General features: G+C 36.3%; 1 protein-coding gene across 4 annotated transcripts in view; it reads right to left on the reverse strand.

The window, feature by feature from the left end:
- The window catches only part of LRP1B (LDL receptor related protein 1B), a 986,195-nt gene that overhangs the window by 143,891 nt on the left and 816,093 nt on the right, over positions 1–26,211 (reverse strand). For all 4 annotated transcript variants that reach the window (XR_004592513.3, XM_034424500.3, XM_034424507.3 and 1 more), the window contains exons 38-41: positions 20,793–20,919; positions 20,508–20,659; positions 20,075–20,199; positions 14,836–15,207 (exon numbers count right to left, since the gene is read on the reverse strand). Coding sequence is in view for 3 of the 4 variants with exons in the window: in XM_034424500.3 (XP_034280391.2) it covers positions 14,836–15,207; positions 20,075–20,199; positions 20,508–20,659; positions 20,793–20,919 (776 nt within the window). In the remaining variant the exon portion in view is untranslated. The remainder of the gene's footprint in view (positions 1–14,835; positions 15,208–20,074; positions 20,200–20,507; positions 20,660–20,792; positions 20,920–26,211) is intronic.

Here is a 26,211-nt window from a genome sequence, read left to right on the forward strand (position 1 = left end):
AGGAAAGAAGAGAAACTTTTGTAACTAAACTAAATGAACATTTCTCATTGAAATCTTTAGGCAAGGTAAACAAATACCTTGGTGTCCAAATTAATAAGACAAAAAGGGGATTCAAACTTACCCAGAGAGATAAGATCATAGATCTTTTAAATAAATGCAACTTAAACAATGCCAAACCTTGTGATACCCCTATGCAAACTGACTTTCTAAGGAATTCCGATGAATCTTCTCCCGAGTTCAAGGACAATACATTCTATAGATCAATCATAGGTTCACTCCTTTACATATCTAATTGGACTAGACCGGACATCGCTTTACCACTTAATTTATTATCTAGGCATGTCAGCAAACCAACAATGTACCACTGGGAAGCTGTTAAAAGAATTTTAAGATATTTAAAAGGTACACTAGACCTTTGTTTAATGTTAGAACCTAATGATATTAAAGAACCAAAGCTTACGTGTTATGCAGATGCAGATTGGGCTGGAGACACCTCATGCAGAAAAAGCACATCTGGTTATGTATTTCTCTTAAATGACTGTCCAGTCTACTGGTACACTGGTAAACAAGAACTAGTGGCTACTTCAACAACAGAAGCGGAATATGTTTGTTTATCCAAGGCCGCAAATAATCTTGTATGGTTTAATGATTTAATTTCAGATGTCTGGAAAAAACCTGCTCTGCCTTTTGTTATGCATGAAGACAATAAAGCAGCCATTGAAATATCTAGATCTGATGCCATTGGACAAAGGTCCAGACATATAGATATAAAATTTAAACATGTGAGACAATTATCTCAGGATGGATTTATTAAAGCAGTACATTGTGACACTTCAGAACAATTAGCTGATATATTAACGAAGCCTTTACCTTCTAAACAACATAAATACTTAACCTCTAAGTTGTATGTTTTGTATTGCCCTGAATCTGAATGTAATTGGTGTTGTATAACGAATCGGCATTTAGAGGGGGATTTGTCAGATATAAATGCCTTATTCTCCAATGTGTAAATAGTGTACAGACAGGGTATCAGGGGTTAACTTATACTTCACTTCTTAATGTATTCATAATTCACCACTCCCACATATAGCTCCACCCATTGTATATATAAGGAGCTACCTACACCATTTCCCCTGCTTCTATCTGTGAATATTCAGTGAATATAGAATGCCTAATGTAAATAAAGAATATATAGTTAAATCTTTAACTCTTGTTGATCTTATTGAGTCTGATCCTGAAAATATTGCAACAGAGGCAAGTGAGATATGGCATCAAGTTTTAGAGTCTCTGAGAAATCAATTGTGTAGGTTAACTGTTTTTCCACCTAGAATCTGTGGACCTATTGCCATTGCTTTTCTTAACAGTGATGATGGAATTGTAATCTTTATATAAAGCATTATTGAGGGTTTGAACTGGAGGGAGGATAATGTTCTCTTGCTGATTTAGGACATAAGAGAAGTGTGGGAGAAAAATTAACACAAATCAAGAATACTTCTAAATGCCATTAAATTAGATACCTGCATGTGCACAAACACTCTTAGGTCACAGGCAAATCAAAACACTGAGGGCAGTCACTCAATGCACACAACACTCTGCATATGCATTAGATCTTGTTCATGAAGCAATAGGATTTCCAATTTTCAAGTGACTAGCATATTTAAATGAAATATGCACTAATGAAATATAATATACAAACACATTATTTGTCTTTTGCTTGACAATCTGAATTTAATCAGCAATATAGCATGTAACTGATTAACTGTCTGCCCAACAGAAAGCAACAGCTTCTGATTTACAGAACTGGTGACAGAGCGATCGCATCACACATTGCCAAACATCATATATCACTTATATTGAACTTAACGAAAATGAAGTACATTGCATTAATAAGATACACCCTATAAATACTATGGTGATAGTCTTCAGTTGACTTCCCTGGAGAACAAAACAAAAATCAATAATTGGAGAAATCCCATAGAAAAAAAATTCATATGCTGAATACTGTAATATAAAATAACTGAAAAGCTCAAGTCAAGGCAACAGGCTCTTTGACAGCTGGTTTATTTTTAGTATTTCATCTTTTTAAAGTTTCATCAAGAATTTTGGACACTAAAATTTTAATTTTTTCTCATTCTTTAAGTTGACATTTGACATATCATCTTAATTTTGTTATTTCATTAAATGATTAAGTAAAATTCATTACTATTGGAAAAATCACACATTTTTTAACTGAGTCATTGTGATTTAAATGTATTCGTTGTTTATTGACCTTATCTTATTTAGGGGCCAGCTAAACCAACTTAAGTTCAGAAAATCTGTATTATGTGAGTCAATTCCATTGCTTTCAGTTCCAGCCATGAATTTCTGAAGATAGGAGGGGAAATGACTCAGTGGTGGGTTGCTCTGGTTCGCACCAGTTCGCCAGAACTGGTAGTAAAAAAATTTAGTAGTTCAGAGAACCGGTAATAACATTGGCTGGCCATGCCCCCACACCGGTCCCCAGCCCGGTTGCAGCTTGCTTACCCCGCCCACCTCACAGAGGCTTTTTTTTTTAATTTTTAAAAGCATTTTTTTCTACAACCTCTTCAGCTGAAAAAATGCTTTTAAAAGTTTTTTTAAAAAAAGCCTCTGATGATCGCGTGGATCAGCTGGGATCTTCAGAAGCTTTGAAAACATTTTTTTCTGTAACCTCTTCAGCCGAGGAGGTTGTAGGAAAAAAAATCCCTTTAAAAGCCTCTGGTGACCCCAGCAGATTTGCCTGATCGTCAGAAGCTTCTAAAAACATGTTTTTCTGCAACTTCTCCAACTGAGGAGGTTGTAGGGAAAAAAATCCCTTTAAAAGCCTCTGGCAATCCCAGATGACTTGCCTGATCGTCAGAGGCTTTTAGCCTCTGCAACCTCTTAAGGTTGTAGAAATAATGCTTTTAAAAGTAAAAAAAAAAAAAAATGGCCACGCCCACCCAGTCACATTACCCCCAAGCCATGCCCACAAAATAAGCCACACCCACAGAACTGGTAGTAAAAAAATTAAGAACCCACCCCTGAAATGACTTCACAATATTGCAGTACAAGCTTTACTTTTATAGTTCGATCATGACATCTTACAGAATTACTAAAAATCAGACCTGGTTTCATGCTATTACAATACACAATTTATCATATAAATTTTTACCAATGCTCCTGGCTCCAATATAAATCTTTTTACAGGGCAATTTTGTTTTATCTTCCCAATTGTGTTGGGGAAGATGTCAAACAAACATGTGAACAATAATATGTAGAATATTTGCTAATACTGAATGTGTAAATCTACTGGATTTAATGGACTAATAGAATATGTAATAGAATATGATTCAATACAGTATACTGAATGGCATGCCATCTATTTTTGAAAATGTTGCATCTTTGTTGAACACATACTTGATGTTCTGTTCATGGGGTTCATTCTTTTTTAGTTATCAAATTTATAATTTTACAAACAATCTGTCACGTATATTATTTGGCAGGACTCTGGAAATAAGGTTATTTTCTAACAATCTATTTATACAGAATATGTGTAGAGGCTAACAGGTGGCAATTATTGGTAACTGGGATGCAAATGTTTTGAAAAGTACAATCCACCTAAGAATAAGTTTTCATAGCTCACTTATATTATAAGTGGCAAAATGAAGCCCTGATTTTTTTTTTTTTACTTTTTCACAGAGTTCCTAAGGAAGCAACATACCATTAATGACAAAAAGCATATTTAAAAATGTATATAAAAAAAGCACTGAACAATTTGCTGATTGGCATTCAGCTTATTTGATTAGATCCTTATTGAAAACATTAAAACATATCACTTTTGTAAGGGAATATTCATATGTAGTTTTTAAAATTAAAAAAAGTAATCTCAAAGATATTATAATATAGAATGTTTAGAATGTATAACTTTTTTTCCAAATATTTATTTTACCACATATTATTTATTTTATTTATTTATTTATTAATTTTATTTCTATACCGCCCTTCTCCCGGAGGACTCAGGGCGATGTACAGCCTGATTAAAAGCACAAAGACAGACAAAAATTTAAAATTATTAAAATTATTAAATGATAGGCTCAGTTTAAAACCCCAAATTTAAAATCCCATTTTTAAAACCCAATTAAAATCTTTACCTTGACAGCCCAGCCTGGCGGAAGAACAAGGTTTTGAGGGCACAGCGAAATACAGGGAGATCAGAGATTTTACAAATTTCTGGGGGCAGCTCATTCCAAAGGGCAGGAGCTCCCACAGAGAAGGCCCTCCCCCTGGGTGTCGCCAGCCGACATAATTTGGCCGATGGCACCCTAAGGAGACCCTCTCTGTGGGAGCAGACTGGTTGGTGGGAGGCTACTGGTGGCAGAAGACGGTCTCAAAGGTATCCAGGTCCAATGCCATGGAGCGCTTTAAAGGTGGTGACCAACACCTTGAATCGCACCTGGAAGACCACCGCGAGCCAGTGTAGCTCGCGCAGGAGGCGTGTCACGTGGGCACAACGAGTTGCACCCATAACCAACCGCGCGGCCGCATTCTGGACCAGTTGGAGCCTCCGGGTGCTTTTCAAGGGGAGCCCCATGTAGAGAGCATTGCAGTAGTCCAGTCGGGAGGTGACAAGGGCGTGAGTGACTGTGCGCAAGGCGTCACGATCCGGAAAGGGCTGCAACTGGCGGATCAGGCGAACCTGATAAAAAGCCCCCCTGGCCACAGCCATCATATGTTCTTCTAAAGACAGCCATGAGTCCAGGAGGACACCCAGATTGCGAGCCCTCTCTGTGGGGGGTAAAGACTCACTCCCAATAGTCAGCGATGGCGCTAGCTGACTATATCGCAACGCCGGGAACCACAGCCACTCAGTCTTGGAGGGGTTGAGTCTGAGCCTATTTCTCCCCATCCAGACCCGCACGGCCTCCAGGCAGCGGGACATCACATCAAGGGCATCATTGGGGTGGTCTGGAGTGGAGATGTACAGCTGAGTATCATCAGCGTACAGATGGACTCTCACCCCAAAACCACGGATGATCTCACCCAGCGGCTTCACATAAATGTTGAACAGAAGGGGCGAGAGGACCGACCCCTGCGGCACTCCCCATGCATGACGCCTCAAAGTCGACCTCTGCCCCCCTGTCAACACGAACTGCGAGCGGTCGGAGAGGAAGGAGGAGAACCACCACAAAACGGTGCCCCCTATTCCTAACCCCCTCAACCGCTGCAGCATGATACCATGGTCGATGGTATCAAAAGCCGCTGAGAGATCTAACAGGACCATATTATCCAAGAAAGCTAAAGCCTGACTAATTCCTTAGGCTTCTGACCACGTATTCTCAGAAAAATTAGAACATAGGTGTTTTGACTGAATAAAACTGAATTATATTAGCTACCAAGTAGCTAACCTTTCATAAATCAAATGCAGGTAGTCCTCGTGTTATGACCACAATGGAGCCAGAACTTCAGTCATAAATCACTATCCAATGGGTGTTTTTTGTCACTTTCTGTTGGAAAATAGCAACAAACATTTCCAATCGTAATTACATGACTGCAGGATGCTGCAACCAATATGAATGTCATCTAGTTGTCAAGTTTATGAAATTATGAAATTATTAAATGATCACAAGGTTTGTGTTTGTGTGTGTGGATGTGAGGCAGAGATTATTTCAAGAATGAGTCATAAGTATATTTTTTGAAGTCCATTATAACTTCAGACCAGTGGTGAAATCTGAACTGGTTTGCCACCAGTTCGCTGGCCACGCATGCGTGGCATGCGTAAGGCATGCGGTGCATGCCAAATGCGCACTGCATACATGCACATGCACAGTACGCACAAGCACACACTTCACGTGGAAAAAAGAGGCTTGGGAAGGTAAGTAGAACAGCAAGGGGGGAAACAGCTGTGCCGCATGATTTAGATTCACTAGAAAGTGATTTTAAATTGTGCGGCACAGCTGATCGTCGGAAATACCGGTTCCGAGGAACCAGTAGGTTTTTTTTTACTACCAGTTCACCTGAACCGGTAGTTTTTATCACTACCGGTTCGCCCGAACCAGTGCGGACCAGTAGCATTTCACTACTGCTTCAGACAGTTCTTATGTGGTTGGTTATAAGTTGAGGAGTTCCAATTCAATTCACCTTTTTTTTTAACTACTGGTATTAATCCATCACCTAACATATTTCAACAAGTAAAAGTAATATGGAATAATTTTCTGTATGTAGAAAAATGAAAAAAATACCAGTTATTCTCCTCTTTTCTTTGTTGAAAATATCTTTTTTCCCCCCTTTGGATCATATTTCTTTAAAATTCTACATTTACTTCATGAATAATCATGAAGATGGCTTGGAAAACAGAGTTAGCACACAAATGTTTCAGCCAGAGTATTAAGTGGAATTGCTAAAGAATAACAGTGATCCTTGAAGGCTTCATTAACTGCTAACATTGGCATCAATATGTAAAGCCTTCAACAGCTACAGGAGCTAAGGGCTTTCAGTGAGGTGATTAGGGGAAAGATATTCAGATTATACCTTTATTATAACATTCTCTATCAAGAGAAATACACCTGATCCTCAAAGTTCTGAATAAGAAGGGTTCTAAGACTGTCTTTCAAATTAATTTTGCCTCAACTGTATGAATCTGAGTCTGAGTTAGGATGGGTGTTACTCTTCTTTGGTACAATGAAATGGCTCCTCAAGGCATCCAGATGGGCAAACTGACTTGACCAGCTATTTATTTTGCAAAGTGGAACTTCTGGCCATATTGCTGATTCAAAATGGGTCCTGCATTTAGGTGATGTACTCTTTTAAAGATCTACAGGGGTCTGTAGATAACATTATATTTCTATATTTTTTCATGCTTGCTGAATTACTTAATTACAAACTTTTTTCTTATTATTATTTTAGTACACCATTCAGCAATAGATGTGTGCATATCACCTAGATCTAATTCACATCAAATAATTAATCTGATCTGATTCAGTGACTCAAAAATTGTTTCAGTGCTTTAACTCAAAATAGCCAAACTGATTGATTCAATCTGATTTTTATTTGGAAAAATAGATCTTGTACATCTACAAAAAGGCCTTCTGAATCACTGGATTGATCTGATTCAAAATGATTCAATTTGGAGAGTTAATTTGATATAAACATTAAATATAATTAAGCTTCATATAGTTTTATTCATCAGTATAAAAATAAATAATGATATAAACAATGATAGCAATAATGCCAACCATTATGATAATAAATATCATATATAAGATACTTTCATCCACAATAATATTTATTACTTTAAAATTAAGAGTTTGCATATGTATTTTATTCACAGGTGATATGATTGCCACGTTAATGAATTTATTTTACTTATCGTTGATTAAAAATGTTATACCTGATAAGCGGACAATAGACCATGAACGGTCTAATGTCTGCTTATCAGGTATAACATTTTTAATCAGGAATAAGTAAAAACAATTGAAAATTATACCACTGTAATCATAAATAAAATAATTTTATATTAGTGACATGGTCTTACAAAATTATCTAGGCATAATCGACATACCTTACCCTAAACGTAGAATTCAGAACTATACTTGCAAAATAGTCTGTTTTCTTAAAAAAAACATCTATAAGCAGTAGCATTATATGGCTGTTAATATTTCATTGTTGCATTTAATTGCAAAAGTGAATATAATATAATTAAATAAAGCATATTTAATTATAAATGTGATAACTGTTCATATATATATATATATATATATATATATATATATATATATATATATTGTGTGAGTGAGATAGATAGATATATAGAAGGAGCACCTATAGAAGGAGCACCTATGGGATCACCCCTCTCACCCGTCATTGCAAATCTATACATGGAACACTTTGAAACCATTGCCTTAGATAAATCTGAACACAAACCCAAACTCTGGCTGAGATATGTAGATGACACTTTCATAATTTGGCCACACGGGAAAGAAAAACTGGACAACTTCCTCACACATCTCAACAGCCTACACCGCAAAATACAATTTACTATGGAAACAGAAGCTAACAACAAACTTCCCTTTCTGGACGTCCTAATCTACAAAAAACCCAACGGCTCCCTAGGACACACCATCTACAAGAAAAAAACACACACCAACCGCTACTTAAACACACAATCACATCACCACCCTGCACAGATCAACTCCATAGCCAAGACTCTCATCTCCAGAACCAAACGCCTAACCGATAAAGACCACCTGAAAACTGAATTACACACTCTCACAAACGTATTAATTTCTAATGGATTCCAAAGAAACACTATCACCAACCTAATCCAAAGGGAGACACCCACCAAGAACCAAGACACAGAACAGGACAACGACATTACCAACGGCACCACAGATAAAATCAGCAAAATTCTCCACAAACACAGTATCAAAACAGCCTTCTGCACTGACCAAAAAATAGCCAACATCTTAAGAAACCCCAAAGACAAGATCCAGCTAGAAAACCAAGGAGTCTATGAAATACCATGCAAAATCTGGCCAGCCACATACATTGGACAAACTAATAGGAGAATAAATGCACGCATTGCAGAACACAAGAATGCAGTCAGAAAAGAAGAAAAAACTTCCTCCCTTTTCCAGCACCTTAAAGCAACAGGACATGAAACTGATTTTGAAGGAACCAAATTAATCTCCAAAACTGAACACTTCAACAAGAGAATAATTATGGAAGCCATTGAAATAGAAAAACACCCCCATAACATGAATAAACGTGACGATACCTCCCGCCTACCAGACATCTGGAAACTAGCCCTTGTCAACAAATGAGTCCCAGCACCCACAGACAGAAAAATCTACACCCCAGAAGCCAGACACACACACCCCGAGACCTCCAGCCAAATCACATTCCAGCCAGCCACAAAGATGAAGCCCTGCCACCTGGTGGAGAAAAACCGACTATACACCCGAAGCCAAGCCAATAGACACAGACTGGGACTCCCAACCAATCAGAATGAAGAGGTGGGGCCATCCCAGCAAAGCAGACTACCAGCACCAGATTTGAAATAGCAACAGACCCCTTACATAAGCCTGATGATGGCAGATGAGATTCTGCTGAAACATTGTCAAAGTACTCTCAATCTTACACGGGAGAAGACCCGAATACACCAAGACTTGCATACCTTCACCCGTGAAAATCTACAAACACACACACACACACACACACACACACACACACACATATATATATACATACAGTATATACATACATACACATATACACACACATACATTTTATTAGTTATTAATATCCTTGTAACTTCTACATCTCTTTTCAGCGAATTGGAAATATATTAGATAATAGATTGTTGATATATTGTAAATCTACTTTCAGTGAGCTGGAAAGAAATTTGTTGGATAATGGGTTGTTTATGAGTTACAAATCTGTTCAGTGAAATGAAAATTTGTCAGATAACGGATTGTTTATGAATTCTAAATCAATATTCAATGAATTGGAACTATGTTTGATAATGGTTTGTATGTAAGTAGTAAATCTATTTCCATTGAACTAGAAACATAATAATGGATTATTTCTAAGTAGTAAATCTGTGTCCAGTGAACTAAAACATGTTAAGCAGTGTGATGCTTGTGAGATATAAATCTGTTCACTGAAGTGAAAAAACTGTTTAGCAAAAGGAAGCTTATGTGTCTTTAGGTTCCCATACATCATATGTGTGATTAGATATATGCTGTAGATACACATGTTTTGATGGGTATGTGGATTGTATGATTTTTTTTTCCTATGTGGTAAATGTCCAAATAAAATATAAAGGTAGATTGGTAATATTCTATATACCATTGATATAAATTATCTTAATTAGTGAGGATTTTAAGTGAAGCTACTCCTATGTTATGCTTTTTTTCCATGCTGTTTCCTGAAGTTGACTTTAAACATTTCAGTCTGGACTGTAAGGGTCTGACAACAGGGCAGATCTGAATTCAGTCTGGATAATGGTCATTACAGGTTCTGATTAACTGTTTCCCTACTTCTTGCCCTTCCCATCGGCATAAGGAAGACAATCCTCATAGGCTGGCATCTGTTTTAGCAGGTGAATTTATGCCTACTTTCTCCTGTTAGGGTCTGTTTCGTCCACACTAATTTCCACTCTTTTCCTTTACTTTCTGGATCTCTGTATACATGAACACCTTTACAATCTCTTATATAACCACTATAGATCCGTTGAAACATTGTAGTAAGAAACAAGTGATGATTCAGTTTAAGAGAAGCAAAGTAGCATTCAATAAAACTGGGTAGCAGCTTGAAGATGGGAGGGAGGAGAAAACTGAGAGGGAGGCTTTACAATATTATGCGGAAGGTATTACAAAGTAAGGGGAGCAGAAATCAAAAGAGAACATTGGGGAGTGTAAGGATTGAATGGAGCAAGGAGTTTCTAGAGGGGTGGAGAAAATGGACAAGGAAACATGGGCTAAGGATGATTTAACAAACTATTCCTGGATCAAGATAATAAAATATGGCAGTTGCTTGCCAAGAATGTAGGAACATGGCAATCCAAATTAAAATTGCTGCATAACGCAGGTGTAGCTGCTGGAAAGGGGGTGGTGGCATGCCAAGTAATCTGGCCAATTGGGCTTAGGGCTGTCATTTGGCCAAAAGAGCCTTGGTAGTACAGTGGTCTAAGGCACCCTGTTATTAAGCTGGTTATTAAGACCAGCTGCCTGCAATTACTGCAGGGTTCGAATCTCACCAGGCTCAAGGTTGACTCAGCCTTCCATCCTTTCTAAGGTAGGTGAAATGAAGATCCAGTTTGTGGGGGCAATAAGCTGACTTTGTATAAATATACAAAAGGATGAAGGCTATTGCTGAGCACATTGTAAGCCACCCTGAGTCTCCGGAGAAGGGCGGCATATAAATCAAATTAAAAAAAAAAAAAGGAATGTAAGCAGACATATCTTACAAAGGGAGTAAGAAGCAGATATTGAACAGAAGGGTGGATTTGCAATGGCCTGGCAGGGTTAGAGAAAGCAGAAAGTATGATTCTGACCCGAATTCCAACAACAGTGACTTTCCTAAAATGACTTTGTGATTTATGATTCAACTACAATGATTCACTTCAGGACATCTAGGTAACAGCACTTCATTGACTTTGTCTGGGCTTAGAAGATAAGTAGAGGCAGACCTGGCTAAAGCCTAAATGGGAGAATAGAGAAACACAGGTTGGACTGAAAATTGAAAAATATTCCAGGAAAAGATAATGACAAACCACTTTCATAATGTTGCCGAGAACTGCAATCTTGACCTTCTTTATGACTGAGCAGAGATATTTCTCATTTAAATTAAATGAAATGTTGTGCTAACATGTTTTGGTTGATCTATTTAACTTAACACTGATGATCATCTCTGTATCTATTTATGGAACAAAATAAAGGAGATGTAAAAATTACCTTTGACATTTGTTGCTTAAATTAGCAATAAACTATAATCTACTGTTTTTACTTTTCATGTTATTCATATTTAAAGATATAATTATGCAATAAATATGCATTCCTGATTTTACCCATTATTTTGAGCCTATAGCTTCTTTTAAACTTCCTGTTGAAATTCAGACTGATTTAGGAAGTGTGCAAATTCCATGACAAAACTACCAGATTGATGCTATACTTTGGAATGAAATATTGTTTGTTGATAGCTTCTGTATTTTTCTGAATATAGCATCAGTTTTTAAACTATTAAACGTACACACTTAAAAAAATAGAAATATATTAAAGAAGAAAAAATTGGTTTTTCAATCCTAAAAGAAGTGTACTTACTTATATTGATTCTACACACGTGCATATCCATCATGCTAATTCTTTTCAGGAATAAAGTAATATTATACAAATTGAGGGAAGGAGAGGGGAGAGGAGTGCAGCTGAGGACACGAAAAACTATTTACTTCCACACCATGTATTATTCTTCACCATTTATTTCTATCCTTACAAGCCATCCTTGCTTCCACCACATCTACATACCAATTCATGTATTGACCTTTGTTCTTTCAATGTCTCATCATTCTCTTTTTCAGGAGCTTATCAATTACATGCCATCAGTTATTTCTCAATCCTCTCTATCCTTTTGACTCATTCACCTTTCTTCATGTATTTGTATTATACTAGTCACTTATTTTAAATCCATATTTATTCAATAACCACTTATTCTTGATGTTTTATCACATATTTAAGTAGCACATTCTCTTAACATTAATTTTTTTACTTGTTTGTCCTGACACACTCAACTTTCATTTTCAAAAAGCAAACTGGGCAACAGTCCACATTTATAACAACCATGTTGCTTCTTTGGACAAACATTTCTTCCTCACAGTGGACCACATACTACCCATCAGTTTCCTAGTGGCACTTATACATCTAAAATTTCCATTCATTTTCTTACCCTCAAGAAAATATTTTATCAAAGTACAAATGTTAATCTGCTTGCTCTAGTTTTTGCCACTGCAAATTTCATTCTATTTTTCCCTGTCACACTTAAACAACTAATCTATAGTATATGTTTCAAATCTATTATTTGACATATTACTATAACTCCCATATAACTCTCGTATCTTTAAAACACTACATAAATCTAGCATTTCCACATCTCGTTTTCATTCCCATTGACTTAACTTTTATTATTAATTTTATTCACTATTTTTAACATTTTTTCCTAGTTCCGAAACAATTTAAAAAAATTATCAAAGTCATTCTTCATTTGTCATCCTTTTAATTTTAATGATTCTTTTGTCTCTTTCACTACTTTTCCTGTCTGTGCATATTATACCAGTGGTTCTTAATCTGTGTAACCTAATTATCCCCATTTCAGGTTTTGAATACTATAACCTCTGGTACCCCCCCCCCCAAAAAAAACAAAAACAAAAACAAAAACAAAAAAAACCCTGATTCATTTTACATGAGTGTCTTGACTCTGAGCATTCCAGACTGGATCCTTGACTCTTAAAAAGCAATTGTGAGTTCCAATTCCTTTTGACCACTTCTCACAAACTTTACTAATTACCTCAATATTTCATTGTAGACAGTAAAATCAATAATGTTTTAGCTTTATATTCATTCACTTTTTGTACTTTGGAATAGCTTTAATAAATATTTATTAATCATGTATTTGATAATGTAGTAAGAGTCCTTTTTCTAAGCAAGTAATTACTGAACAGTCATAATTCTTATTTAGTTTTTTGTATCTAAATAATCCAATATTTTTTTTCCAGTATTTTCTCACTTTATTTCAGTCATCCACTCATAATATCACTTAACAAAATGTTTATTTGGATTGTATTTATTGAAAATATTGTACACCCCCCCATATTTTTTCCCTTATCACCTTGTAATAGAACATAAAGTGCAATTACTATCAACCTATAGATTCATATTTCCTGCATGCCTAATATTTAGACAATACCATTTTATATTTTCTAACATTATTTTTATTTTATTCATAGTTAACCACAGCACTTCATTTCCCTGCATGTATTCATCATCTATATGCCATACGTTCAGATCGTTTTCAGGGGGAAAATATCTGTGACATCCTTTCTCTTTCTATTAGTTTCAGTGATACAAATCATATTATTTTTCTTGTTTTCTTTAGTTTCATTCATTATTCCCTTTGCTGTTCATTCCAACTACATTTCAAATTGGCACATCAATAGTGGCATTAAAAGCAAACTACAATTATGCCAACAAGACAATATGTACACTGTAATGTAACCATGTAAATGTTGTGATCAGGTATTTGTATCCTAATGTCTGATGCAAGTATGGAATAATGGAATTTGCATGATTATTACATGATTTTATCATTTGCCCTCTTTGTCCCCTGAAGTTTAGCATGTTACCACTCAAAGGACTAACAGATATTGACCTCCACTCCTTATTATGGCTTTGGTCAACAAAGACTTTCACAGGATGCTTTCTAGTAAAATAAGGAAGTGTAGACTAAGGTATTAGCCTTAGTTATATTAGTATTCCATGCAGAATTCTTTCTTGATGGTGGGAATAGTATTGCATAGCTTTCAAATATTTTAGCTAAAATACCAAGTGTTACCCTAAGTATTTGAAAAGATTAAAGGAGGCAGTTAAAAAAGATGATATAGTATTGAATGACAGATTGAATGAGGAAGAAAACAAAAGTAAAAGTGAGAATTAAAAATAAGATAAAATGTAAAAACAGTATGCAAGGGACAGGGTGGTCATTGTTTCACATGGTATTTCAACATGTGAATTCTTAACATCAGATTTCAAAACTGAATATTCTTAAGCAAAATAACTAAACATATAATTTTATTTTTTTTAAAAAAAAAATTGATAGAAGCTGGATACAAAATATGTCCTGATGTCTATATATGGCATTTTAAGCTAATTGGGAGCCACAGTTAATGATGCCAATAACTTATGCCTGTTGCAAATCTTGAATTGCAAATCTTAAATTTATCATTACTATAATGATTCAGTTAATTTTTGTGATCACGGATGTCTACCCAGTTCTAGAAGTTTTGCTTTCAGAATTCTCCCCCTTCCCTCCAATTCTCCTTATTCAGCAAAAAACATTTCTAAAAGTTTTCATTTAAGGAAATGGGATCATGATCTGCCAACATGTTTACAAATGTTTATCTCTTTATCCAGATCATTTAGTTCAATGAAATAGAATAAATTTAATAAATTTAATAAACTTTTAATAAACCTATATGCCACCCAGAGTTGCAAACACTAGACAATATACAATTGTTGGTAAGTAAATAAATATAAAGAAATGCACTCCATTGTTAGAAAGTATACTTACTTTCAAGTATAATTTTTCTACCCGTCCAATCATCTTTAATAAGTTGTATGTTTCCAAAATGTGCATCACTAAAGAAGATTCGATTAGTTCCTCTTCCTTTCTGTCTATAGTCAAAAGTCAATGCTATTACATTTTTGAAATATTCTGGATTTTCATAAGGTTGCACTGGTGAATTTAAGTTTGTCTCATCTGAAAGATGTATAGTTTTTAGTATTGTTCTTCCTGAATAAAGCAAGTAGCCATCATGTCTTAAGCACGTCACACCATCCTCTGCTAAATAACCATGTGCACAAGCACAAGTTCTCTGTGCATTTCCCCGATAGAGACAAAGTTGCTGACACCCACCATTGTTTTTGGCACAACTGTTGGTTCCTACAGGGGAAAAATATATATATACTACATTATAAAAATAAAACATATAAACATAGTGTATTCATTTATATCATGCTTAATTTTCATGTTTAATTCAACTTATATGTCAAAAAAGAAAACCAATTTAGTCTAGTAATTAAGGCACTAAATTAGAAACCAGGAGACTGAATTCTAATCCTGCTGTTGTCAAGAAAGCCAGCTAAGTGACTTTGGGTGAGTCACTCTCAGTCCAACTTACTTTAGAATAGACCAGCACTGGACTGCAGCATGCCAGCAACCGGTCCACACATTTACGCAAACAAGTGAAGCCCTATCCACAGGATGCAGGCAACACACAAAACCACGCTCCCTCCAGTCCACAGAAAAACCTTCTCCATGGAACCAGTTCCTGGTGCTTAAAAGGTTTTGGCTGCTGCTTTAGAGGACTGTTGTTGTGAGGAAAACAGGAAACTAAAGGAGTATTAGCTATGTTTGCACTTCTTTGAATGAAAATAATATAGGCAGGATTTTAAAAAATCTAAATTTAAATCTAAAATGTTATTAAACTTACATTGACAGTAATAAGCTAATTTTAAGCATATTAAAGTATTGACAGATTTTTATTTAGAACTAGATCAGCTTCTGACTTGTTCTCTGAATGATTTCTTTGACAGCAGAAGCAGAAAGATAACTTTCTTAATATCCTGTTCCTGTATGTACATCTACTGTTCATAAATCTATTCTTTGAGAAAGTGGGAAGTCCAAAGAGGGAATGTGAGTGAAACACTGAAATTTTCCCCCATACTTTCTGCCAGCTTGCTCACTTGCTGGATCTAAATATTTGTGTGTGAAAGAAGCCTGTTTTTCTGTATATAAGAAGTAAAAGAACACACACACACACACACAAACATACACACATTCATTGATACAATTACAATTGAACAACACAGATTGTTTTGGCACTGTTGATATTTGTTATGTGTTATATATATTTAAAAAAGCATTCGTGTTCATTGAAACAATTACAATGAAAACAAAATGAAAAATTAGTTGTTATTTGTGCTCTGGGGGTGGGGTGGGAATATTTTAAAGGGCGAGAAATTATAAGCACATTTTTAGGAAAACTCAAAACTGCAGTTTTTATTCCAGTGTTTGAAGGCAGCCAAGCAACAGCAGATTCCACACTAGTTTTAAACAGATATTAAGCCAATACACTGTTGCCAAATGGTCAATTTTTTTGCCAAAATGAATTTCTTATGCATTTCAATTACACAGGAATTAGCAGGTTAAAGTCTTTCATGGCTTAAATTCATGGCTTACTGCTACAAATTAGACAGTTGATAAAACTAAAGCTATAATACCATTTTATGGTCATATTTAGTTTGACAGTGCCGTGTTTCTGATTCAGAGATTTTTCAATAACTTCATCACTAAAATCTTTTAGTCAAGAATGGGAGTATTGTATAATTTTGAAAGACCCAGAAAACACCTAAAGAAGCATTGGACAAATTATGACACCCATTTCAAAGGTGTACTATGTGGCAAATGGGCAAGGCATAAAGCAACTGAGGAGGCCTTCATCTTGCAGTGAGTTGATTTAGACTGAAAATAGTGAATGAATGAATGAAAATATTAAGAAAAATAAGTCAGGTATTAAAAAATGCTTCAAATTTCTCTAATACAATAATATTCTTATTTTATAAGAGCCTTTCATTGCCAAAATATAAACTGATCAAATTTGGCAGTTATAAATAACAGTCTCAATATAAGAAAACAACTTGAGTTCAAAATAGAATAGAGATTTGACGCAGAAGTAAAAAAGAATATTCTCATTTATATTTGCCCTGACAATTACGGCTGCATCAAGCTTCAAACGGGTACTTTGTATCTGACAAAGTTTCAAAGAGCTAACTTTGAAGAACTACCATATATTAAGCTGTTTTGTACAATCAACATGGTCCCATGGTTTCTTGTAGTCATAAAGCTGGTATTTGCTTCAATTTTGTATGTTTCAGAGCCCCTCTTAGCTTTCTGCAGAACCCTAACCCTAATCGTAACCCTAACCCTGCAGAATATATCCTATGAGAAAAAGATGAAGAAAACATTCTTTGTGAAGTGCAACAGAAGAAGGATGAGAGAAATCTTATCTTACAACACCAGCCAGGATCATCCAGGTTGGGTACTGTGGCAGCTGTGGTGATTGCTCAGTTGGTCAGCTTGTGGGAAAATCTAATAACTTGAGAGAACATTTTATGCACTATTTATGCCTCTCAACCACTTTCTAACAGCAGGGAAAGAGGGCTAATGCTGTAAACAGTGACACACAAAGCTAAATCTGGGAATCACATAGAAAAATATTTTCCTAACAATAACCACCATGCAGAACCTTCAAAAACACAATCTTCATCACAACACAACTTTTAGAACTTTTTGTGAGCTGCTTATCTACTGAGGGGTTGGGGTTCCTGTGTTTATATCTTTATTGTCTCCTAATGTACAAAAATTTATATTCACTTCTTTGTCTTCCTCCTCAAAAACTATGCTGCTAATTTTAAACATCTTTTAAACATTTTCAGATTTGTTCACCCCCTCCTGAAAAAATGATTGAAAAGAGGAATCTGGAAACTTTTACAAATCATCTCTTTAATTAAACCAAATATATACCTTAATATGAGTATCTTGTTGTCTAACACCCTTCCTAGGAATACTCAGATCATCTCAGACAAACAGCTGCCCAACCTTTGCTTTAAAATTTCCAATGATGGAATACCCATAACTCCAGTAGACAGGCTTAATAGCCCTCAAAGTCAGGAAATATCTCCTTATTCCAGGTTTGAATCTCTCACAGTAAAGCTTCCACCCAGTGGTTTTTGTTCTACCTCCTCAGCACTATGGAAAATAAATCCACATCCTCTTCCTTATAACAGTCATTCAAGTATTGGAAGACTACTGTGATGTCTCCTCTTAGTCCTCTCTTATTTAGGCTCAGCATACTTAGTTCTTTTAACTACTATTTATTAGATGTAGCCGTCAAGCATGCCATCATCTTTCACTCTTCATTGCACTCTTTCAAATTTCTCAATATCCTATATCTATTGTAGAGGCTAAAAGACATAATGTTCCAGTTGTGGTCCAACCAATGCAATATAAGTAGAAAAATTACTTCCTGTGATCTCAGCATTATATCTACATTGATGCAGCCCAAGATTACATTACCGTATTTTCCGGCGTATAAGACGACTGGGCGTATAAGACGACCCCCAACTTTTCCTGTTAAAATATAGGGTTTGGGCTATACTTGCCATATAAGACTGCCCCTCTTCCAATGCACACCAAATAAAAATTAAAAAACATCAACTGGCTCACCTACAATGTAAAAGCAGCTGTGCTAGACTCAAAATGGCCCCTGTAACAAGCAGGAACCTCACACAGCCACAAAAAGTCCCCCCAAAAAACTTTCACACTCTAAACACACACAACACAACACAACTGGCTCACCCACAATGTAAAAGCAGCTGTGCTAGACCCAAAATGGCCCCTGCAACAAGCAGGAACCTCACACAGCCACAAAAAACCCAAAAAACCAACTTTCACACTTTACACATACAAAATTCCACATACAGCTTTGTGAGATTTTGTGTGTTTGTGTAGTTAGAGTGAAACACTACAGAAACATACTAAATCTCAGAAAGCTGCACAAATTTTATTTTATTTTATTTTTATATGAAAGCTAAATTTAAAACTTCCTAAACTTTAAATGACTAGGTCTAAAAAAGAACAACTAAAAAAACCCCCAATTAACTATTTTTTTTAAAGCTCCCAAAGGGGAAAAAAATTTACCCAATAGAACAGAGGTCTCCAACCTTGGCAACTTTAAGACTTGTAGACTTCAACTCCCAGAATTCCTCAGCCAGCTTTGCTTTGCTGGCTGAGGAATTCTGGGAGTTGAAGTCCACAACTCCATGCCTGCTTGATTGCAGGCAGGGAGTTGCTTGCTGATGGAATGGATTGCAGGCAAGCGAAGCAAGGCAAGCATTGTGACTAGCAGCTAAGGTAAGCAAGCTGGAGGGGGAAAATTTTTTTCTTTTACATGGCTCTGGCGATCCAAGCTGAGTTGCCTGATTAGAAGGCAACTCAGCTGGGATCGTCAGAGCTTGGATCGCCAGAGCCATGTAAAAGAAAAAAAGTTTTTTCCTTTTAAATGGCTCTGGCGATCCCAGCTGAGTTGCCTGATTAGCAGGCAACTCAGCTGGGATGGTCAGAGCTTGGCTCGTCAGAGCCATTTAAGGCTCGTCAGAGCTTTTTGGGCTGGTCTACCTGGTTACAGGAGAACGACACCCGGCATATAAGACGACCCCCGATTTTTGAGAAGATTTTCATGTGATAAAAAGTTGTCTTATACGCCGGAAAATACGGTATGTATTTTGGCAACTATAGTGTACTGCTGATTCATGTTTAAACTATGGTCTAGTAGGACACCAAGATCCTTCTATTTCACAAGTACTACTGCTGAGCCTTGTCCTACCTATATCTGTGCATCTGATTTTTGTTTCCTACTGGTGCAGAACTGTACATTTCTTACAGTTGAATTTCATTTCGTTGGGAAAATCCTGTGTTCAAGATCTTTTTGAAACCTCCTCCTGTCTTCTGAAGTGTTAAGCAATCTCCTACAGTTTTGAGTCATTTTAAGGTTGTGTGTGTATTGTTTCAGATTTTTGTTCCTAAACGAATAAAACTCATCCGGATGTTTTATAAGCTAATGCCAATATCCACTATGGAAAACTTAAATCATTCATTTATTCCAGAATTCATTGTGGTAAATAATAGCATCATCACCACACTATCTCCACAGGTACAATCAAACACTTGAGTCTACAATAAGAGTTACCTTTTTCACGACCTCTGTTGAAAACCTTTACTTCCTTCAAGTTTATGCCTAGGCCTGTCCTCATGGATACTGTCTCTGTGGCATCATTTTTTTTGCTTCGTCTGATAGATCCATTTGCATGAGCTCTGCCAAAAAATGTTGAAGGTATCTGACCCATAGTTCTCAACTAATTAAAAGTGAAAGAGACATTAATATGCAAGGAACATATGGCCTACAGAAAATGAAGAAACTGTGGTGTTTTGTTTTGCTTTTAGTTTGCAATGTTGATATAGTTTAGCTATGTTGAATATTAAACTGCCTTTTAAAAAAATCTCTATCACTATGTGAGATCCTTTTAGTGATATTGCTGAAGAATAGCTATTTCTATAGGGGTGAAATATCTGGCACAGAAGTAACATTTTGAAACACAAATACTTATAGAAAAATAAATTACCTGTCAGACCAGTAGATGTAAGCCCCAAAGACTGTGACTGAAAACATATCCACATTACTTCCTGACAGTACAATCTCCCGATTTCTTCCACTCTCAAGGTCAATTCTTTCTATCTTGTCCATTCGAGCATCACACCAATATAATTTATTTTCCTAAGAATCGATCAAAAAGTAAACTCCAAATATTTTATCCTATTTTTAATTAAGGCAATAAATATATATTGTGATATTCATATCTTAGCATAATGTAGCATGAATTATATGTAGAAAAAATAGAAAAATTCACCTCAAGATCAACAGAAACTCCATTAGGCCACATGGCACCAGTACCAACAAGAATAGTCTTCTCTGATCCATCTAAACGAGCCTTGCCTATACATGGTGCCTGTCCCCATTCTGTCCAGAATAAATAACTAGAACATGAAAAATATTATGATCAAAAATAAGTTTATTGAAACTAGTGGGTTGGAATAGAAGAAAAATTGTGGAAGTTTCCATCATCATCACCCATATACCTACTCAGAGATATAAGAAACTTCCTGAAATGGCTTAAAAGAGGGGAAATAATTCTAGACATTAAACATTAAAATAAGCCAAGTTCTAGAAGAGAAATCCTAGAGTAAATATTACAACTTTTTAAAGGTAGCAATTTTCAGAGATAAATAGGTAGACCTACAAAATATTTCCATTTTTTTAAAAAAAAGAAAAATTGCTGATGTCTATTCATTTTAGCTATTGGACTTTTTTCTTCTAATATGTTAATACATGCTTCTATATCTGCAAATATACTTTGTGATTATTATTTTTTTGTTAAGCTAAAATGTGAAGCTCAGCTTGTAAATTGTAAAACTTTCATACTCCTGTATCCTTGGTCAATTCTAGATAATGTGGTTTTGAACCCTCATCTACCCCTGACAATTTATTAAAGAGGAAAGGCAGAGACATATCTGACATTAGGTTGCATTTCTGACCTTAAAAAAAGTTTTCTGTTTTCTCCATTCCTCCAATTAAGAATCATTTCATGTCCAACATTGTCTTGCCTGATACCAGAACTGTAACTGGCTATGTTCAAAATTATGGAGACAATGTTGCTTCACCATCATTCCATTCCTCCCCATGATACAAGTGGATGAAGTTCCACTAGAGGTAGAAGTTCACCCCCTTGGACTGCTCAATGGATTGGCCAAGAACTAATCCTAACGGAATGACCCTGATTTCTAGAGATGGGCATAGAAATGATCTTGGAAAGAGCAGCCAGAAAGCATTAGAAAAATAACAGGTGCAGAAGAAGCAAGTGTAAGCCCAGATGCAGGAAAAAAAATGAGAGAGAGAGACTCAGAGTGACTCCGACAACTTCTTTGGATATACGAGAAAGGGAAGGAAAAACACAAACAGATTTGCAAGATTGTTTTATTGCCACTGATCTCAAATATAGTTCTAATTTTTCTGTGGTCAGTTTCTTGATCTGGTTTACCTCATAGGTTGACAGTTTTCTGGACTACTGTAGAATGAAAGCAAATGGATGACTCCCCTGCCTTTCTAGATTTACTTTGTACTTATAGTCTAATTCTGTAGCAGGAAATCTGGTGCCAGGAGGAGCTGCCTAGGATTTTGTTGTACATTCCCTCAAAGCTACAACAGAAGTTTCCAGAGGTTATATCTGAGGAAGCTTTTATCTGTGGATTTTATACAACCTTGATACCACAAACATCTAACAAGCAATTTGTGAGAATTTAATAGCTTTAATAGAAATAATTAATTTGCCTAGTCTATTTCGCCCCTTGCAGGCTGCTTTCCTTGATTACTGCCCAATAGGATAAATTGGAAAGTTACGTTCCAAAACCAATTTGGGGTCATCCAAATGCAGTAATAATAATAGCAGTTTTCTTTCCCATTTTGATAGCTATTCTCCTATTCAAAAGGATATTCTTAAGCAACATAAATCCAGGTACCCCAGAATCAATACAGCAGGCTATTACTAGAGCTGACTAAGAATTTTCAGCTCTCTATTCAGGTAGCCCTTGAGATAAGTCAGGACACAAAATGAACATTCAAAGTTATGACAGATGCCTCCAAATTACATATGACTCTGTTTCACAATTATGATGGCTGTACCAACCCCCTGGGTTCATTTGCCCTTATGACCGACCATGGTGATGTGACAGTGTTTCCTCAACTGTCTCTCCCCAATCCTGCCCCAACTGGGCCCTGCAGCACTTTGGCCTGCTCCCCATGCCTCCATTTTCAGCACTCTAAAAATTCCTCACAGAATTGCTTTTGGAGCTTCTAGCCCCATTACTGGCTGTTGAGAAACTGCAAACCTCTCTTAGTTCTTGCTAAGCTCTGGGAACCCAGAACCTGCATGCAAAGGCAGTAGTTTCAGAATAAGCTTCCTAAAATCTTTCTCTTGCTTTAATGCCTTTTCTTTCCCCAAAACCGACATTTTTTTCAATAAATTCAAGAAAGTTACGAAGGCTAGACTTGTTCATCATTCTCTCCCCCCGCCCCCAATACACACACACCTTGGGTGCTAAAACGAAGCACCCTGCCTCTGTCCTCCAATACCTATCCCATTTAAAAAGTAATTTGCTAATTTACTGCATGCTGGAGAAGGGGCTGACAAACCTGCTAGTTATTTACTCAGACTCCAGGCTGAAGAGTACAGGAAAGGAATGAAGCAAGCAAAAAAAAAATTTCTACAGCTTTTTGCCTTGAGGAGTTGAAGAAAAAAGTCACCATAAAAAGTTTAGCCATTTAGAGCACAACCTGTGCAACAAACAGGACAGATAGCTGGGTCCTTGGAAAGCATTTTGCTGTTTGTCTGACTGCCTTTGAGGCCCTTCTTTAGAGTTCTAGCTGGATCCTAAAAGCAGTTATACAAACAGCAAAAAGCTTTTACAGGAATCCTAGCTTGGTCCTTTGCTCATTTAATAACCTGCACAATTGTTTAATGATTGCAGTGAGGAGAGCAGGAATGGCTGGTCATTATGTGAGGCAGTTCATTTAACATTTGTCCTGACTTTTGACTATAATGGGCAGGCTCTAATACAATTGTACTTCAAGGGTTACTTGTATAAAATAGCATGGCAAAAGGTATTAGTAAACTCAGATACTGTGGGCCTAAAGGTTGAGTACAATTGCTTTTTAATTGACCTCTTGCAATCTATTTGATAAGGTAGTTACATTTAAAGTTGAACTCTTATTAAACAGTGACCACTTCCCTTTATTATATTTTCTGCTAGCCAACAGCAAAAGCAATGAGGGCATCAATGGAGCTAGAATCAGCCACAGGATTAAATAGACTATAACATGGGCATTAATGGTAGAACTATCATTAACTTTAGATGGTCATTCTAGCTTTTGGAACACTTAATATTTCAAATCCAGTAGATGCCCTGGTCATATATTTCATGAGATCCCACAAACCCCATCCAGCCAATATTTATATTTACTTAGCATGCTAGTAAAATATTTGCCTGTATTCCTGGAAACCATGATTTGAACAGCATCATATGTTGATTAGGGCAGGACTAAGGACAATATTTAAAATTTGTAAATGGAACAATTAACAATATGTCAGAAAGTTAGTTAATTGCCCAGCAAAAAAATATATTAATGAATGAAAAAAAAAAAAACCCAAGCAGGAGTGACTTTTTCAGGATCTGGAAGTTGAGAATACCTATTTAGGAAATTAATTACATGCTCATTACATGCTGGCAAACAGTGCTTGGAGGCTAGATTCTAGCAGCTAGACAGGAAGAGTTTTATAGTATAGAATATAGATTTCCCTTTTCTATTTTCCAGTCTTCATGTGAGATTACACATAGCATCCCTCCTTAGCTCTTAGTTTTCCATTCAGAGATTCCTAACCTAATTAAATTAAAGAACCGAGACTTAATGCAACTATGAAGAGAACTGCCAATTAGCGCTTGTGTCTTTTCAGCAGGTTCTGACAGGTTCTGGAGAACCGGTAGCGGAAAATTTGAGTAGTTCGGAGAACCGGCAAATACCACCTCTGGCTGGCCCCAGAGTGGAGTGGGAATGGAGATTTTGCAATATCCTTCCCCCAGGAGTGGGAGGGAATGGAGATTTCAGTATCCTTCTCCTGGAGTGGGGTGGGTATGGAGATTTTGCCGTATCCTTCCCCTGTCACACCCACCAAACTACACCACACCCACCAAGCCACGCCCACAGAACCGGTAGTAAAAAAAAATTGAATTCCACCACTGCCTGTCTTGGTGTCTCACTGTAACAATTCATTACAAATTTCTAGTGATTGGATTCAATCTATATGATTTTACATCTTTTTATATGTTTTTGTATTGTATTTTGATGGAGTTATTTGTGTTGATTTTATTGTAAGCCTCCCTGAGTCATATAATTGATACAGGCATTAAAATAATGAAAAGGAAAAAAAAACCACAAACATTTCCATCTCTGAGAATGACAATAGCACAAACTTTTATGCCATTATGTGGTTGGCTATTAAGCATAGCTTATAAAAATGTAGGCCACTTTTTGTAAATTATTGGATTGTCTGGACCAGGAAAAAATTCTAGTTGAGGAGCAAGCAGGATTATAGGGATCAGATTCACAAAAAAACAGTAGACCATCTTATACTTTTTTATAGAGAGATAGTTATATTGGCAAAAACACTCCCTATATATTGCTTTTGTTGAGTTGAAATCAGTTTTAAATTCTATTCCAAGCAACAAGTTTGGTGGAAATGATTTTTCATATCTATTGATTGATGGCTACTTTCCCTAATTAGTAATATGTATGAAAACACAGTAATTCAAGTCAGATGTGAAAGAGTTGACCATCATCCAAGCCAGAAGTGGAGAACAATGGCCCTTTTATGACTCGTGGACCAACTCCAAGAATTCCACCCTCCCAAACCTAGTAACAGCCATTTGGTGCTGTATGCCAGTGATGCAGCAATTTTTAAATTTATATTGGGGGGACTCAGAAAGTGTCCTTAGTGGAATTTTAAAAGGGGAAAGTATTTGCAATCATTCACTCTAAGATTCTAATGATGGTTTTCTTGGAATGACCTAGTTGCCCCTAATATTGATGGCAAATTGGAAATAACACAGAACAAGTTCCTTTTTTTTCCTCCCTCCTTCTCACCACTATTTAATTATATCCAATTCTGGGAGACTGTCCTGTAGTTTTCTTAGCAAGGTTTTTCAGATGTGGTTTGCCCGTGCCTCCTTCCTAGGGCTGAGAGAAAGCGATTGACCCAAGATCATCCATCTGGCTTTGTGCCCCATGCAGGACTAGAACTCCCAATCTCCTAGTTTCTAGCCTGATACTTTAAGCACTACATCAAATTGGTTGTCTAATTTTCAAATACCTTAACATAATTTTTCAAGCTTCCCAAGCTGGGAGACCAAAAAAAAAAAAGAAAAAAGGACCCATTTCTGCTGAAGCTAACAATGGCACCGAGGCAATTGAGCTTTCTTTTCCTCCCATTCTAACGGAGGCAGATGCATACATGTCACTATCAAGTTTTTTAAAATAAAACTGTATCTAAAATGTATGGAGCAAAATACAGTTTTACCAGCACTCTTCCATATCCCATTCTAATTTTCAAACACTTTAAAAGTGGTATTTAAATGGAAACTGGTATGATTCCAATGGAGGTGAAAATCCATGTTTGCCAACTGTATTACTGTTTTCCAGGGGCTCACTGGTTCCATTTA

This window comes from Pantherophis guttatus, chromosome 1 (genome assembly GCF_059756535.1).
Source record: "Pantherophis guttatus breed Tessera chromosome 1, ASM5975653v1, whole genome shotgun sequence".
Classification (NCBI taxonomy): Eukaryota; Metazoa; Chordata; class Lepidosauria; order Squamata; family Colubridae; genus Pantherophis; species Pantherophis guttatus.